The 17,206-nt window shown below is 40.5% G+C and overlaps 1 protein-coding gene across 2 annotated transcripts in view; it reads left to right on the forward strand.

Moving 5' to 3' along the window:
* LOC122554598 (dynamin-3-like) overlaps positions 1–17,206 on the forward strand; it is a 215,331-nt gene that overhangs the window by 32,946 nt on the left and 165,179 nt on the right. For both annotated transcript variants that reach the window (XM_043699882.2, XM_043699891.2), the window contains exons 2-3: positions 10,916–10,989; positions 13,245–13,394. In XM_043699882.2, coding sequence (XP_043555817.1) covers positions 10,916–10,989; positions 13,245–13,394 — 224 coding nt within the window. The remainder of the gene's footprint in view (positions 1–10,915; positions 10,990–13,244; positions 13,395–17,206) is intronic.

Genomic DNA, 17,206 nt, shown 5'->3' on the forward strand with positions numbered 1-17,206 from the left:
TAAAGGTATAGACTTTGAGAAGAGTTAAGTGAGGCCGTTAAAGGAATAATGAAAGGGTTAGACTCAGGGACATTCTATTCAAGCCTGATAATTAAGGGAGGGAAAGAGGACATCAGTCTGAGTTAGTTCAGGATAATGGCCCAAACTGTCTAACCTTGTAAGACAACTGGTTCATCTGAGTTATCAAGTGATTGTTCCTTATACTGCTTCTAATGCAATGATATCTAAGGAGATTAAAACATAATACTCCAAATGTGATCTCTCAAACACTGTGTACAACCGAAGGAAAATGTCTTGATTTTGTTTATTGCGAGGTGAATACAATGTAAAACATTTCATTTGTCTTTCAAATCACTTGTTGTACTTGTATGACAGCATTTTGTGATTTATGTACCAGGACACCCAGATCCCTCTGTACTGCTGAATTCTGATTCTCTTCACATTTGAATCATTTACATCTATACTACTGATCCTGCGACTGTGGGTAAGCTCACAGTTTCCCATGTTATATTCACATTTGACAATGTTTTTGCCTGCCCATTTTGCAGATTCATTTAAGTCTTCTTCAAACTTTCTCCTCCTTATCTTTGTGTCCTCTACAAGTCAGGAACCATATATTTGGTTCCTTCATCCAATAACTTGATCTAAGTTATAAATAGTTCTGGTCCGGCACTGATCTTGCCACTAGTTACGGTAATTCTCTATCCATGCTATTCTATACCATGAAGTAATCCTTGATATAGCACAGTATCAAATGCATTTTGGGAGTCCATATGCACAGCACCTGCAGGTTCCCCATTATCCACTTTGCTTGTTACTTCCTCAAAGAATTGTAAGAATTAGTCAAATATTGTTTCTCATAATAGATTCTAGTATTTTGTCCATGACAGGTGCTAGGCTAACTGGCCTTGTAGGTTCCTATTTTCTGTCTCCCTCTTTCCTTGAATAAAGCAATTTGCTTTCCAGAATTGAGAGAATTTTGGAAAATTTTAACCAATGTATCTACCGTCTCCAACATTGTTTAAGGTCCTGGGCATATGTCAGCCTTTTGTTCCAATAGTTTTCTCAGTTTATTTCCCGGGTGATTGTAATTGTTTTAAGTTCCTCCCTCACCTTCATCACATAGGTTACAAGTATTTTTAGTTATTTGGAACTTTTACAGTGAAGAGAGCATTGTAATTGTTCAACGTTTCTGCTACTTCCTTAGTTCCCATGACTAATTTCTCAGACTTGCTCTCGAGAAGACCACATTAATTACCTTTTCCCTTTTTAAATACAGATTGAAGTTCTCACTACCCTTTTTTATATTTCTCACTAGTTTTCTCTCATACTTTAACTTTCCTTAAAGTCATCCTTTCTAAAGTGCTTATAAATTCCTGACCTATCACTGGCCTTTGAAGAATTGTACGGTTTTATTTTTAATTTCATTCTATCCTTAACTGCTTTAGTCAGCATACATCTCCTGAGTCTTTCTTTATGGAATATAGTTTTGCTAAGAGTGATGAAATATTTCTTTAAGGTCTGTCATTGCACCTCTACAATTCCACCCTATAATTTGCAAGTTTACTTTTGTCTTCAGGGATTCAACACTGGCATCTACCTGGTAATATGGAAGATTACACAGGTACCTTCTGTCTGCAAGATGGATGACAGACACAACCAGCTAATTAAAATCCTATCGTTCAGTTCTTGATTGTCAGTAAAATGATGGAAAGGGTAATTGGTAGTGCTTCCAAGCGACTCTTAATCAGCAAAACGTTGTTCATTGTCATTCACTGTTGGTTTCATGAGAGCCACTCATCTCTTGACTTTATTACGGCCTTGGTTCAAAAGAGCTGACTTCTGGAGGTAAATTGAGCATGACTGGTCTTGACATCAGATAGCATTTATCTGTTTATGGCATCAAGGAGACCTAGCAAAGCTGGAATCAGGAGGAATCTGGAGTGAAAACTGACTGAGAGTTGGAGTTATGCCTAGCTAGCATAGAGGAAGATTGGTTGGAGGTCAGTCGTCTTAGTCGCAGGACATCTTTGTAGGAGTTCCTCAGGGTAGTGTCCTAGGACCAACTATCCTCAGCTGCTTTTTCATTTACTTTCCCCTTCTTTATAAGATGAGGAGAGGGGATATTCTTTGACTGCACAATGTTCAGCACCATTCACCATTCCTCAGACACTTTGTGTAATTCCTGGAAATGATCTCTTGTGTTTTGCCAGTAGGTGGCAATAATAAAATGATGCTTCCGTGCAAGCCTTACTTTTTGTTGCTGGTGAGAAAAAAATGACTACTGAGCTTTCAAGGGGTCTTCAGCCCAACAACTTTGTTGGACCGAAGCATGCTGTTGAAGGGAAACCCATCCTTGAAGTCACTGTGCATCAATGTGTGGTATTGTTTCAAATTTGCCTTTTTATTTACTGGAAGTGTTTGGTGATTTATAAGACAACTGCTCTTGTCTTTTATACATTTGAACAGAAATTAAATTTTCCATTCCACGTAGAAGTTGTGCATTTTTGTTTTTTTTTAAATGGTCCAGGGTCACCACTCACTGTTATTGTTTCACCTTGTATCTACAACATCACTCTGTTGCTGGTTATGCTGCAGATTGGCCTCTGGCTCTGAGCCTTTGGAACGTCCAGAATGTTGTTGGCTGCTTTCGAGTGTGGAGGTACAGGAGGTCATTTTTGTGGTTACGATTTGTTTCTAGAGCCCCTGGTTAGCTTGCATTGCTCAGTTACTGGATATGGGGTTAACAACATTTCTGATAATTTTTCTTCATCCTGCATGAGCCCATTAGAGAGACAACCAAAGAACAAAAATGGCAGATCTACAGCAAACAGGCAAAGGAATGGGACTAGTTGAGCAGCTCTTGCAGAGAGTCCGCGTAGACTTGATGAATAGCCTGTTATATTTCTAGTACTGTGATACACTGGCTTAACACATCACTTCCTTGTATATTCTCATTTGTTTGCATTGCCACCACAAAACTTATTTTATTCTGCGATGATAGCCCATCTGGACCAAACTGAAACATGATGCAAAAGCTGGCAAAGCCTCTTAAGAACAGGCACTTTTCTCTCACTGCACAGCTTCCAGAACTGGAAGTCATGCAGAAGCGTGGTGATTGAAATGCATGTAGTGAGGGAACGGGCAGTAGGTGGGATTCATTCTGGACTTTTGTGCATCTCGTTTTAATCACCTCACCATTGAGTGGCCATGCCTTTTGCTGCTTCAAACATAAGCCCTGAACTCTTCTAAAAGTCTACCAACCCCTCTACCTCCCTCCTCTTTGCTGCTACTCAAAAATCTACCTTTTTTGCCAAACATTCAGTCATCTGTCCTAATACCTCGTGACATACTTCTGTCAGCTTTCGTCTGGTAATGCTCCTGCAAAGTACCTTTGCCAGTTTTACTGCTTTGGAAATGTAACTGTTGAGCTTGTATAGAAACCTGTAAAAGGGAGAAAATGAATATGTAAATAATTTTAACAAAAAGACACCCCTTTTGTATTCTTGCATGATAATTTGTGCCAAGCTACATACTTTGTTTTAAAGAAATAATGATTTCCACATGGGGGCAGCACACACGCGAGGTAAGTGGCTGTGATAAAAAAAAATTCTTCAATTAAACAATGCTTTTTAATGTTCAAATTCACTGAAGTTACTTATTTGTTTCTAAGGCCCAACTTTGTTTGAATAATAGTTAGTCCATTGAAGTGAGAGAAAAAAAGATCATGAATTTGCAATGCTTATTTATAACAAAAGTCTTATTATTTCGACCTGTTTGTTATACATCCCATGACTTATCATAGAAGCTGCATTAATATGTTGGATGCAGGGATTTCCAGCATAGTAACCTGTTTTGATTACTGGATACTTGGCGCTAAATATTGAACCTATTAAAGCACTGATTTGTGTTTTAGTTTTGATGTTTTCTGAATTATCTGCTCAGATAAGTTGATTGCGTATAAACTGTCAAAGGTCAGTTTTACAACATGGTGGTAATCACATATTTTCGTTGTTCTGATGTATTCTTAAAACATCTGTTTTGATAACAATCAAAATTTTGCAGACAGTTGGATAAGTTAAATTATCTCAGGTGCTGAATTACTCAAATACCCAATGGTTGTTTTATCAGTTGGCTTGTAAGTTGGCAAGCTCACAAAATAAATAGAGGCCAGCAATTCAACTCATTTCAGAAAAACCCTACAGACACTGCCCCATATAAGACATCCATTTATTACTGAAATAATTCAATGGTGTTGCCTCAGCTTCTCTATTTGGAAGTCCATTCTGTACATTGATCATGTTCTATTTTTTGATAGTTTTCTGATGGGATGTGGGCTTTTCTGGTTGGCCAGCATTTATTACATGACCCTAGTTGCCTTTGAGAAGGTGATGGTGAGCTTCCTTCTTGAACCACTGCAGTCCACATGCTGTAGGTAGACCAATCATGCCATTAAGGAAGCAAGTTCAGGAATTTGAAGCAACAGTGAAGAAACAGTGATATCTTTCGAAGTCAGGATGATGAGTGGCTGGAGGGGGACTTGCAGGTGGTAGTGTTCCTATGTATCTTTGGCTTCTTTCTTGTAGATGGAAGTGATCATGTGTTTGTCTGAGGGTCATCAGCAAATTTCTGCAGTGCATGTTGTGGATTGTATACGCTGCTGTTACTGAGCAATAGTGGTAGAGGGAGTGCATGCTTGTGGATGTGATACTAATCAAGCAGGCTGCTTTGTCCTGGATGGTATCAAACTTCTTGAATGTTTTTGGAGCTGCACCCATACAGGCAAGTGGGAGTATTCCATCACCCTTGTGACTTATGCCTTGGTGTGCAGGTTCTGGAGAATCAGAGGTGAGTTACTTGCAGTAGTATTCCTCATGCCAACCTTCCCTTGTAGCCACCATATTTATATGGCAAATCCACTTGAGTTTCTTGCCCAGTGATAACCTTAGGATGTTGCTAGTAAGACCATTGAATGTCAAGGAGTGGTTGTTAGATTGTCTCATATTGTAGATGGTCATTGCCAAGCATTTGTATTGGAAAGATGTTACTTGCCACGTGTCAGCCCAAACTAGGATATTGTCCCAGTCTTACTGAATTTGAACATGGACTGCTTCAGTATCTGAGGTGCTGTGAGTGGTGTTGAACATTGTACAATCATCTTCTGACTTTGTTGGAGGGAAGGTCTTTAATGAAGCTGTTGAAGATGGTTGGGCCTAGGACACTATCTTGTGGAACTCCTGCAGAGAAGTCCTGGAGCTGAGATGACTGACCTCCAATAACTACAATCATCTTTCTATGTGCCAGGTATGGCTCTAACCAGCATACAGTATACCCCCTCATACCTATTGATTCCAGTTTTGCGAGGGCTCTTTGATGTCACTCTTACCTCACCTCTGGAATTCACCTCTTTTATCCATGTTCGAACCGAGGCTGTAATGCAGTTAGGGGCTGAGTGACCCTGGCAGAACTGGCTGTCGCTGAGCAGCAGCTGCTTGATAGCACCGTTCATGACTTCTTCCATCAAGGATTCAGAAAAGATTTACAAGGATATTGCCAGGGTTGGATGATTTGAGCTATAGGGAGGAGACTGAACAGGCTGGGGCTGCTTTCCCTGGAGCTTCAGAGGCTAAGGGGTGACCTTATGGAGGTTTACAAAATTATGAGGGGCATGGATAGGGTAAATAGGCAAAGTCTTTTCCCTGGGGTCGGGGAGTGCAGAACTAGAGGGCATAGGTTTAGGGTGAGAGAGGAAAGATATAAAAGAGACCTAAGGGGCAACTTTTTCACACAGAGGGTGGTACGAGTGTGGAATGAGCTGCCAGAGGAAGTGGTGGAGGTTGGTACAATTGCAACATTTAAGAGGCATTTGGATGGGTATATGAATAGGAAGGGTTTGGAGAGACATGGGTTGGATGCTGGCAGGTGGGACTAGATTGGGTTGGGATATCTGGTTGGCATGGATGGGTTGGACCGAAGCGTCTGTTTCCATGCTGTACATCTCTATGGCTCTATGATCAAGAAGAGACGGATGGTTGGTAATTGGCTGTGTTGGATTTGTCCTACTTTTTGTGTACAGGACATACCTGGGCAATTTTCCACATTGTTGGGTAAATGCAAGTGTTGTAAGTGTACTGGAAGTGCTCAGCTAGGGGTGTGGCAAGTTCTGGAGCACAGGTCTTCAGAACTATTGCTGGAATGTTGTCAGGGCACATGGCCTTTGCAGTATCCAGTGTCTCCAGCCATTTCTTGATATCATGTAGAGTGAACTGAATTGACTGAAGACTGGCATCTATGTTACTGGAGACCACTGGAGGATATTGAGATGGATTATCTACTTGTCACTTCTGGCTAAAGATTGCTGTGAAAGAATGCCTCAACCTTATCTTTTGCACTGATGTGTTGGATTCCCCATCATTGTGGATTGGGATGTACTAGTGGAGCCTCCTCCACCAGTGAGTTGTTTAATTGTCCACCACTATTTACAACTGGATGTAACAGGACTTCAGAGTTACATCTGATTGTGGGATCCTTAGCTCTGTCTATCATTTCTTGCTTATGCTGTTTGGCATGCAACTATCCTGGTTGATAGTTTCCCCAGTTTGACACCTCATTTTCAGGTATGCCACGAGGTTACAGATTGTGCTGGAGTACAATTCTGCTGCTGTTGGTGGCATACAGCTCCTCATGGATGTCCAGTCCTGTGTTGCTAGATCTGCTCGAAATCTGCCCCATTTAGCACAGTGATAATGCTACACAACATGACGGAGGTTATTCTCAATGTGAAAGTGGGGCTTTGCTTCACAAGGAGAAAGTGAGGTCTGCAGATGCTGGAGATCAAAGTTGAAACTTTATTGCTGGAACAGCACAGCAGGTCAGGCAGCATCCAGGGAACAGGAGATTCGACGTTTCGGGCACAGGCCCTTCTTCAGGAATGAGCAGAGAGTGTTCAGCAGGAGAAGATAAAAGGTAGGGAGGAGGGACTTGGAGGAGGGGCGTTGGAAATGTGATAGGTGGAAAGAGGTCAAGGTGAGGGTGATAGGTCGGAGTAGGATGGAGGCGGAGAGGTCAAGAAGAAGACTGCAGGTCAGGAAGGCGGTGCCGGGCTGGAGGGATCCGGCTGAGACAAGGTGGGGGGAGGGGGGATGAAGAAACTGGTGAAGTCCAAGTTCATCCCCTGCGGTTGGAGGGTTCCCAGTCGGAAGATAAGACGCTCCTCCTCCGACCGTCGGGTTGTTGTGGTTTGGCGGTGGATGAGTCCAATGACCTGCATATCCTCGGTGGACTGGGAGTGGGAGGGGGAGTTGAAATGCTGTGCTACAGGTTGGTTGGGTTGGTTCGTCCGGGTGGCCCAGAGGTGCTCTCTGAATCGCTCCGCAAGTAGGCGGCCTGTCTCCCCAATATAGAGGAGGCCACACCGGCTGCAGCGGATGCAGTAGATGATGTGGGTGGAGGTGCAGGTGAATCTGTGGCGGATATGGAAGTTTCCTTTGGGGCCTTGGAGAGAAGTGAGGGGGGAGGTGTGGGCGCAAGAGTTGCACCTCCTGCGGTTGCAAGGGAAGGTGCCGGGAGTGGAGGTTGGGTCGGTGGGGGGTGTGGATCTGACAAGGGAGTCGCGGAGGGAGTGGTCTCTACGGAAAGCTGATAGGGGAGGGGAGGGAAATATATCCTTGGTGCTGGGGTCTGTTTGGAGGTGGCGGAAGTGACGGCGGATGATGCGCTGTACATGGAGATTGGTGGGGTGGTAGGTGAGGACCAGTGGGGTTCTGTCCTGGTGGCGGTTGGAGGGGCGGGGCTCAAGGGCGGAGGAGCGGGAAGTGGAGGAGATGCGGTGGAGGGCACCGTCGACCACGTCGGGGGGGAAATTGCGGTCCTTGAAGAAGGAGGCCATCTGTGTTGTACGTATTTTGAACTGGTCCTCCTGGGAGCAGATGCGGCGGAGACGAAGGAATTGGGAGAATGGGATGGCGTTTTTACAGGGGGCAGGATGGGAGGAGGTGTAGTCCAGGTAGCTGTGGGAGTCGGTTGGTTTGTAGTAGATGTCCGTGTTGATTCGGTCGCCTGAGATAGAAACAGAAAGGTCTAGGAAGGGGAGGGAGGAGTCCGAGACTGTCCAGGTGAATTTGAGGTCTGGGTGGAAGGTGTTAGTGTAGTGGATGAACTGTTCAACCTCCTCGTGGGAGCACGAGGTCGCGCCGATACAGTCATCAATGTAGCGAAGGAAAAGATGGGGGGTGGGGCCAGTGTAGTTGCGGAAGATGGATTGTTCCACATACCCTACGAAGAGGCAGGCATAGCTGGGGCCCATGCGGGTGCCCATGGCTACTCCTTTTGTTTGGAGAAAGTGGGAGGATTGGAAAGAAAAGTTGTTCAGGGTGAGGACCAGTTCGGTCAGTCGAAGGAGGGTGTCGGTGGAAGGGTACTGGGTGGTACGGTGGGAAAGGAAGAAGCGGAGTGCTTTGAGTCCTTCGTGATGGGGGATGGAGGTGTACAGGGACTGGATGTCCATGGTGAAGATGAGGCGTTGGGGACCGGGGAAGCGGAAATCCTGGAGGAGGTGGAGGGCGTGGGTGGTGTCACGAACGTAGGTGGGGAGTTCTTGGACTAATGGGGACAGGACCGTGTCGAGGTATGCCGAGATGAGTTCAGTTGGGCAGGAGCAGGCTGAGACGATGGGTCGTCCGGGGCAGTCAGGTTTGTGGATTTTGGGCAGGAGGTAGAAACGGGCGGTGCGGGGTTGTGGGACTATGAGGTTGGAGGTGGTGGATGGGAGGTCCTCGCACCGCCCGTTTCTACCTCCTGCCCAAAATCCACAAACCTGACTGCCCCGGATGACCCATCGTCTCAGCCTGCTCCTGCCCAACCGAACTCATCTCATTAGTCCAAGAACTCCCCACCTACGTTCGTCTTTCAAGTTCATTAGCTGCTGTTTTAGTGTGATGGTGGGTTTGTGGGATACCATGACGCCAAGGAGTCTGAGTAGTCTTGCAGTCATTTCCGAGATGTCTGATGTAGGGGAGAATGGCTAAGGTTTCTGGACACGTTTTGTCTGCCTGTTTGGGTTTGTTGCTGAAAATTGGTGGACTGTGTTCATTGGGTAACCGTTCTTTTTGAATACACTGGAGAGGTGATTTTCCTCTGCTCTGCGTAGTTGTTCTGTGAAGAGTGATGTGTTGGATCTATTTGGTTTCATTTTTTGTAAATCGGTCTTATTTATTTCTCTAGATTTCTGAAGTCTTTTGAGTAGGGCTATGATTTGATTCTCTAGTTGTGGGGTCGGGTCTATCGCTACTTGTTGGTAAGTGATGGTATCTGCAAGTAGTGCGTTCACTTTCTCAATATAGTCTCTTTGATTTAAAATGACTGTCAAAAGTCCTCTGTCTGCAGGTAGGATAACAATATTCTTATCTTTTTTTTAGTCTTTCTAGTGCTTTCCTTTCTTGTGTTTTGAGTGTCTTTCCTTCCTTTTCCATGCTTAATGTTAGTGCGATTGTCTGTCTGATGGTTTCTGGAATTCTTCTGAGAGTTGGTTGTCTTTCAATGTTGTTTCTAATGCTGCTAAGTAATCTTTCTTATCTGCATCCTGGAAGTTATAATTTAATCCTCTTACTAAGACTGCTTTTTCAGTGTCTGTTAAGGGTCAGTCAGATAGGTTTTTTTATATCCATGCTTCTGTGTTGTCAGTGTTGTTATTTTGTGTAAGTTTGCCTAGTTTTTTCTGCAGGTTCTTTTCATTTTCTATGTTTGTTGCTATCTAATATTTATGGCTTGTTGTACTGTGTCTGTCCATTTATGGTGTGTTTCCTGAGAATCATTCCTGATGAAGGGCTTATGCCAGAAACGTTGATTCTCCTGCTCCTTGGATGCTGCCTGACCTGCTGTGCTTTTCCAGCACCAGACTCTTGCCTTAAATAGATTCACATCGATATTAGACAACATTTAGCCTGAATTACACTTTGTTAGACTTTGTTTCTCCAATGCCAATTAATGACAGAGGTTGCAGATTTAAAGTAATTGGCAAAAGAAACAAAGGCAACACCAAGAGAAAACATGTTTATCAATGACATGTTCGGAGTTGGAATGCACTTCTTGAGACTGTAGTAAAGGCTGGTTCAGTTGTGGTTCTCAAAAGAGAGTTGAGTGAGCCCTTGAAGTAATAAAAACTTGTATAATGGAAAAGAATGGGGATTTGTGACCGATTAAGGTAGTTTTGACGGTAATTGGTGCTAGGTCATTGGGTCAGGCAGCTGCCTCCCTTGATGCAACTCTGTCATGATCCAATGGATGTAACATCAGAAAGGTCATGTATTAGAATTAGAATGAGGTTTTATTGTCACATGTATAGCAGTCCCTTTTGTGAATTTGAGTGTCGAGACTTCAGAAATTTTAGACAAATTTTAAAATTAAAAGTCTAGACTCCTGAAGTTGGGATAAACACCTAATTGCTAGTTGCAGGCTGCCTTTACTGGCATTTATTTATTCTCAGGAAAATGAAAACTTTGTGTTAGAGAGGAAGAATAGGCTATGATCTTCAGATCTGGATAAATCTGTCATGTAAACTTATTGACTAAGGCTGCTAATGCATCAATTTTCCAGTTACTTTAACACTGTAATTCACCATCCCAGGATTGTTTTACATTGCAGCCTAAAGATTGTTATGTTTCTTTGTCTGAGCTTTCTAATTTAGCAAAAAATGACAACAGTACTTCAAATGATGGAAATTGAAATTTTATTTCAGAAGATCCTGTATTGCAACTTGCGTAGTGGTTGTCTCTGCCTCACAGTTTTGAATTTTGAAAATTCAAAATGCAAAGTCAATCTTGTTCTGTCATAAATGTTGTTACAGAACTTTCCTATCTAAGAGATCTATGCTTTAGTAAAAACATGTCCTTAACTTGTTTTTCCTCTCTGATAATAGAGATTTCCTTCCTCGGGGACCAGGCATTGTTACTAGACGACCTCTGGTTTTGCAGCTGGTTAATTGTAACACAGGTACTGTATTCTACTGAATGTAACATGTTTATGTATGGATTTCATGATTATTCACCCAAAATAAATCCTTATCTGTGTGAATTGCATTCAAAAAGAGGAGCTTGACTGCTGTTCCATTCATCACAGCAAGGAAAGTTAGCTTGATATGTTTTGATTTTACAAGTTACTCTCCTGGATAGATTTAGCGTCCTTTGTCGTGAGGATCTTCACTGATATCTAGGCACACTTTTGGATTGGGCCCAGTGAATATTAAGAAAACCTTGTTGAATAACTGAATCTGCCATACCCTTCTATCAGAAATTCTTTCCATCTTCAAAAAGCTAAAGCACCTCACAGCTTTTGTTCTAATTTTACACTTTAATCAATAAGGGAATGTATTCAAAAATGATGAACATGTCAAGTGGTATTAAACCAACTAGTAATAATCAGTGAGCAATTCCTGTGCAGGTAACTTTTACATTTGTGGTATTAATTTATTGTTGTCTTTTCAATAATGAGACCTTATCTCAGAAGACTTGGGTGACCTTATCTTAGAAGATTTTGACCAGTTTGCTTTTTCACTTTTCTTGAATAGCTTCTGTTGCCAAGTGACATTGACCACAGTTGCTTCCTGCTAGTGAATAACTGCCAGCTACAGTAATACACATAGCAGAGCAAGTTATAGAGTACTTCTGTGTTTGAATTCTGTTTGGCTCATCATTGTCCAAATTTGGAGATAGATGACTTTTCATTTGTATTGATTAAAGTTGGAAGGCATAATTTTAACTGAATCTGATTTTATGTCCTGTGACTGAGTTAAAGATCACCTTGAAACTTATGGTTAGGTAAATATGCTTTGCTATTACCACAGTTTTTATTCTTATGCTTTTGATGAATGTTAAGGTTTTTGTGCTGCAGCTGGAAGAGGAACATGGAGATCTTCAAACCATGGATTATTCTTCATGTATAAAGTAGCAAAATTAAATGTGTAAATCTTTAGAATGCTTTTTGTCATGTTTTTGATGGAATCATGTCACTTTCTCTCTCTGTTGTAAGGACAATCTTTTTATTCTGTATTTTTGATTGCGGACTGAAATGGGAAAAGAACTGTTTTAAAGCAAAGGATTGTTGAACGATTGCTGCACTTTTTAAAAAGTAAATGACCTGATACTCATCGTAAGTGCCATTGGTACAGCTCCTTGTTCAGGTAGTAGTGGAACCCAGTGGTTTGAGGTAGGCTACAGCCAAGGGATGTGTATAAATGGCGTTTCAGCTGGCAACAAGTAGCTGATTCATCTACTGGTGATTCTGGTGGGCTAGTAACCATTTATTGAAGACATAGACCTTCTGACTGCTAGAACTGATGTGATTGGATCCCAGGAGTTGGAAAGCTAAAGTCTGTGAATGAGATCGAAGTAGCCATCAGGTCTGTGCAAGGGCAGGAATTGTTCTCTCAAGTAAAAGGCATTTCAAACCTGAGGAAGCCAGTCTTTGTACTGAGTGGTGTGTTAGGCCTTTTCAGAGGGCATTTAAGAATCAGCCACAATGTTGTGAGCATGGAGACTACCAAATTAGTGAACCAGATGGGTTTTTATGACATTCTATGTCACTTTATAAAGACTAGCTATTTTAAAATATATATTTCAGCTTTATTAATTGAATTTAAATTCCACTAGCTACTGTGGATTTGAACCCTTATCCCCAAAACTATAACCACTCATTATTCCAGTGCGTTACCACGACACCACTGTCACTCCTTTTCTGTTATAATTCTGTTGCAACATTTAATACTGGTATCACACACAAGTAGTAGTTCACAAATGGTTCATGTCAGCAGACTATTTCACTCAACATAATCAAGTCAGATCCAGTTGTGTTCATTCGCAAATATTCGATGGTCAACCCTATCTGATTGCTTTCCTTGGATGTAATCCCTTCACTGCAACAGTGGCAAAGTCATCATGTTCCCTGGAAGTACTGATCATATCCTGAGACATGGCTCGACAGTACTGTTCCCAAATTCTCTTTCATTTAAGGAGTTAATTGACATAACATTAATTGATTTTACTTAGAATTTACAAGGGAAAATTATATTAACACTCACTTAAGAATTGTTCATTTTCAGCCTTTTTTGATTTGTTTTTATATTTAAAATGTTGGGATTATTCCATTGTTTATTTGAAAAGCAATTCAAATGGTAACTTATAGCTATAAAATTTAAGTGTTCCCAAATAGTCTTTGGTTTCACCTAGTTTTCCTATTTTATTTTGTTCCAGAATATGCTGAATTCCTACATTGTAAAGGAAGGAAGTTTACTGATTTTGAAGAAGCACGTTGTGAAATTGAAGTAGAAACGAACAGGGTAACAGGAACGAACAAAGGAATTTCATCAATACCCATCAACCTGAGAATTTACTCGCCAAATGGTGTGTAAAAACAAGATGACAGAGGACTTTGTTTCTATGTATTTTCTGAACAACGTACACTGACTCTGCATGACTCTTCTGTCAAAAAAATGCCAGTTGAGGCAGAGGTTTTGCCATTTGCAGTGGAAATATTTCATGAAAGCAGCTAAAGTGGCATAATTAGTTTGGCCTGATTTTTAAAAAAGCCAGGCTGTGTTAAAATTTCAGGCAATGGGAAGCAGATGTTGTATCTGCATCTGGATTGTCCCTCAAATGGTTTAAGGCAAGCTAGCATTTCTTGCATCACCCAAAGGGGTGAAAATCAAAAATCAGTTGAACTGTTAACTGATGAAAATGGGTCAACTTTAGTGAACCACTCAGTTGAGTATTGTATACAATTGGGTATTGAAAACTGGAGAAAAAAACAAAAATCGTGAATTGTCAAACCCTGAAGAAACATTGGCGATAACATTCAATAGATATGCATTTTATTCGCAGTACTTCCTAACTGCATGTTCAATGTTTACCTCGGGGGGAAATAATATGACACAAATTTGTGAGCAAAAAATTATAGTGATTGTGAGCTTGTTGAAAATTTCAGATTTGAAGCCACTCCCAATAACTGGGAGTGTGAATGAAGAAAACTCTTCAATGATGCAGGCATTGATCAAATAGGTATCACTTAAAATAAATTGCAGAGAAGTTTAAAGTATTCAAATTGATAAGTATTGAGTATTAAATGCATTAAATGGTAAATTTTAAAACTAATGCAAAAGCAGAGTGGCTTGGTAACTCAGCCATATAAATCTTTTAGAGCTGTGAAAAAGTAAATAGAATTTAAGCTTTTATAAATTAGGGGAATAATCTAAAAATACAGAGATAATGTTACTGATTACACTTCAAATGTTCTGTCTGGCTTTGTCCACTCTACTTTAATAAATATGTGAAGGCTGAAGACTGGTACAAACTAGATTTGTTGTGGTACTAGGAATCAGAGGTTTTGTTTATGAGTAAAGCTGCAACTCTTTTTCATCAGAGCAAAGGAACTTTGAGAGATTTAATGGAAGTATTGAAAATTGTGAAAGATTTTCATAAGATATACAGAGGCTAAGCTGTTCCCTTATCAAGTCTTTTATTTATAATTTGATAATTTTTTAGAAGAGTCAAGTGTAAAGATTATTAGGGAGGACAGGTAAATTGAATTAAGGGAATTAAATCTTTCAGAGAGTGACATATCTTTGGTGCAACAGATGATTCTTTAGGCTATAGAACACTTTGCTTATAAGTTGATGTAGCATGTGTGTAATTGGAGATAATTAAAAGTTCCTACGGTGATTTAAATTTCTTGTTTCATTCCAGCATTAATGGAGCCTTGTCTCTGTGTTTGCTATCACCCCATTGAAATGATTCAATGGTTTGACTTAAATCCCAGCATTTGTTTCTGTTTATAGTTAAACAGCCATTTCCATAAAAAATGAGGTTTCTTTTATGAACTGAAACTTCAGTAACACTCATGTGAGATTGTGTACCTAGATATAACAATTACTTCTAATGAAATGTTTAGTGGAAAATATGTAGGATGTCCACCATGGTCTCCTGTCACTTCACTGAAAATTAAAAATGATATTGCACTATAGCCATGTATAGAGACAGAAATCATTTGACCAAAGAAGAAAACAAAACAAGAAAATGCTAAATTATGTAATGTTTAAAAGCAACATGCTTAAAATCAGCAGGACTAGATTTGATCTGCAAAGGGTTAATATACAGTTCTAGACATTTTCCCATTTTCTGGCAAGCAAGACTGTTTAGACAAATTGAGATACTAAGTGTTATACTTGGGATGTAAGATTGTAATGCTTGAATTTGTAGCTTCTTAAATATAATTCTTCCCAAACTTGGTTTTATACATTACTGAAGAAAAATTGATTTTCACAGTGGCTACTTAATCAGAGTATGCAGTCATCAGTGTCACTGTTCGTAAACGTTTTAAAAGCCTTTCCAATGATCAAAATAATTCATAATACCATAACACCATAATTCATTCCTGATCACAGGCTTTTGTCATTTTCCTGTAGAAAATCTATGATCGCCTGTTTCAAATATAATGTAGGAGGGAAGTTTCCAGTTTAATTTAAAAATAACTTTTAAACATAATTAATCCCAGTCATATTTAACCATAGTGGATAGTAACTTACTTTTACAAAAAAAGTTAACATTAAGGTTACATAAATGCCGCAAGAAGATTTGGAAAATTTGCTTCATTAACTCAAAATCTGGGACACGAGATACCACAGTTTGTCCTGTGGCAACATCATTGTGCAGCATGAGACTCTCAAAGCTATGAATCAAACTAAATATCTAAGGAGCCCATGTGCGCGGAAAATTATTCAGAGAAAGTGTAGTGTAGTCCCTCTCTTGCTGATGAAACTTCCAAATGAAGTACAGCATCCAGTATGGAATCTTCAACTGGGATCCTAGTTGAAGAAAGCTGCCAGTAACCTTCACTTTAGATGAACAGAATTACTGGCAATATTTTGTTTAAATATGGAAGAGCAACAGTTCCAGTCTACAGATACCATGGATAAATAAATAGATAAAAATAGATCTGAATCTGAAGTAAAAGTAATGTATAAAGTATGTAAACAGTAAAGGAGATAATGAACAAAAGGGAGAGTACTGTGCAGAAAAATATGATAGTTTTAGAAGTTAGATTTAAAACAATTTAAAAGATGAAGGAAAAATATTAAATTAAATCAGCAAAGAAGATAAAAAAGATCGATGATAGAACAGCTCATCTATGTTACCATTAACCATCTTAGCAGCCGAATGATAAAATGTTAATGATGCTGCTAATGAACTAAAACAGTCAGTCTAAATCAAATTAGTCTCATACACACCCAGAACTGACATAGTAAACCCTAGCAGTAGAGAACTTTGGAATGAAAGGCTTGCCTTTTTCGTACAAGAATGCTAGATTTGTCATGTTTCATATTGCTCATTTGCTATTCCCAGAAATGTTATTTTCCAAAAAAAAGTATCTAAATCGTACAGGTTGTACTATTGTAATCTGGTAATCTTGGGCCTGGGCCTTTTCTAACAGAAGAATTTGGCAGACCGTGAGACGTTGCATGTCAGGGTCAGCATGGGTCCTGTTTAAACCTGTTATTTTGAAACCTGTTTAAAAACGCTGTGCAATGGCGTAAGTGAGCAGAAGAGACAGAGGCAGTTATGGAAGATACCTCTTCAATGGTCTATGACACATTAGGCCCCACTCAGCTGGATACGGATAGTGAACCTCTGGATTTATGCATGGAAAGGACATTTCTGGAGGAGTCATTTAAAATTTGTGCCATTCTGCCAATATTTCCAGAGGGTCTATGTATCTTTGTAAAAAAAAATTAGAAGAGTCCATTTCCACTATGAGTGCCAGGATGTCTTGAGCCGTTGTGCTGATGTCCATCTTCTTTGTAAAAATAGCATCTGCATGGAGCACCAGACATAGCAGGCAACTAATATTTGCCCTGAATAATGATTTGCTGCTTTGAACAGGATGGAGGAAAGTCTCAGCCAGGCAATTCAGAACCTCACTGGAGTACGATGAAGTACTCTCCACCTCTTGGATAATAGTAAAATGCAGGACACAAGTGTGAAGATTGAGACGGGTGAATGGAAGTGAGGAGCCTGTTCAGTGCTCCCACTTCACCCTCAGTCCAGACTTCACATGCTGACTCCTGCTCTAATGCTGCAGTAATAGGTTTTCTTTGCTGCAGTAATAGGTTTTCATGGTCCCAAAACCCAAAGGTCAGCTGCCATGGACATGTCAGCTGTTA

The sequence above is a fragment of the Chiloscyllium plagiosum genome, unplaced genomic scaffold, assembly GCF_037043375.1.
Source record: "Chiloscyllium plagiosum isolate Xiang-an unplaced genomic scaffold, Cpla_swu_hap1 HiC_scaffold_9, whole genome shotgun sequence".
In the NCBI taxonomy this organism is placed as follows: domain Eukaryota; kingdom Metazoa; phylum Chordata; class Chondrichthyes; order Orectolobiformes; family Hemiscylliidae; genus Chiloscyllium; species Chiloscyllium plagiosum.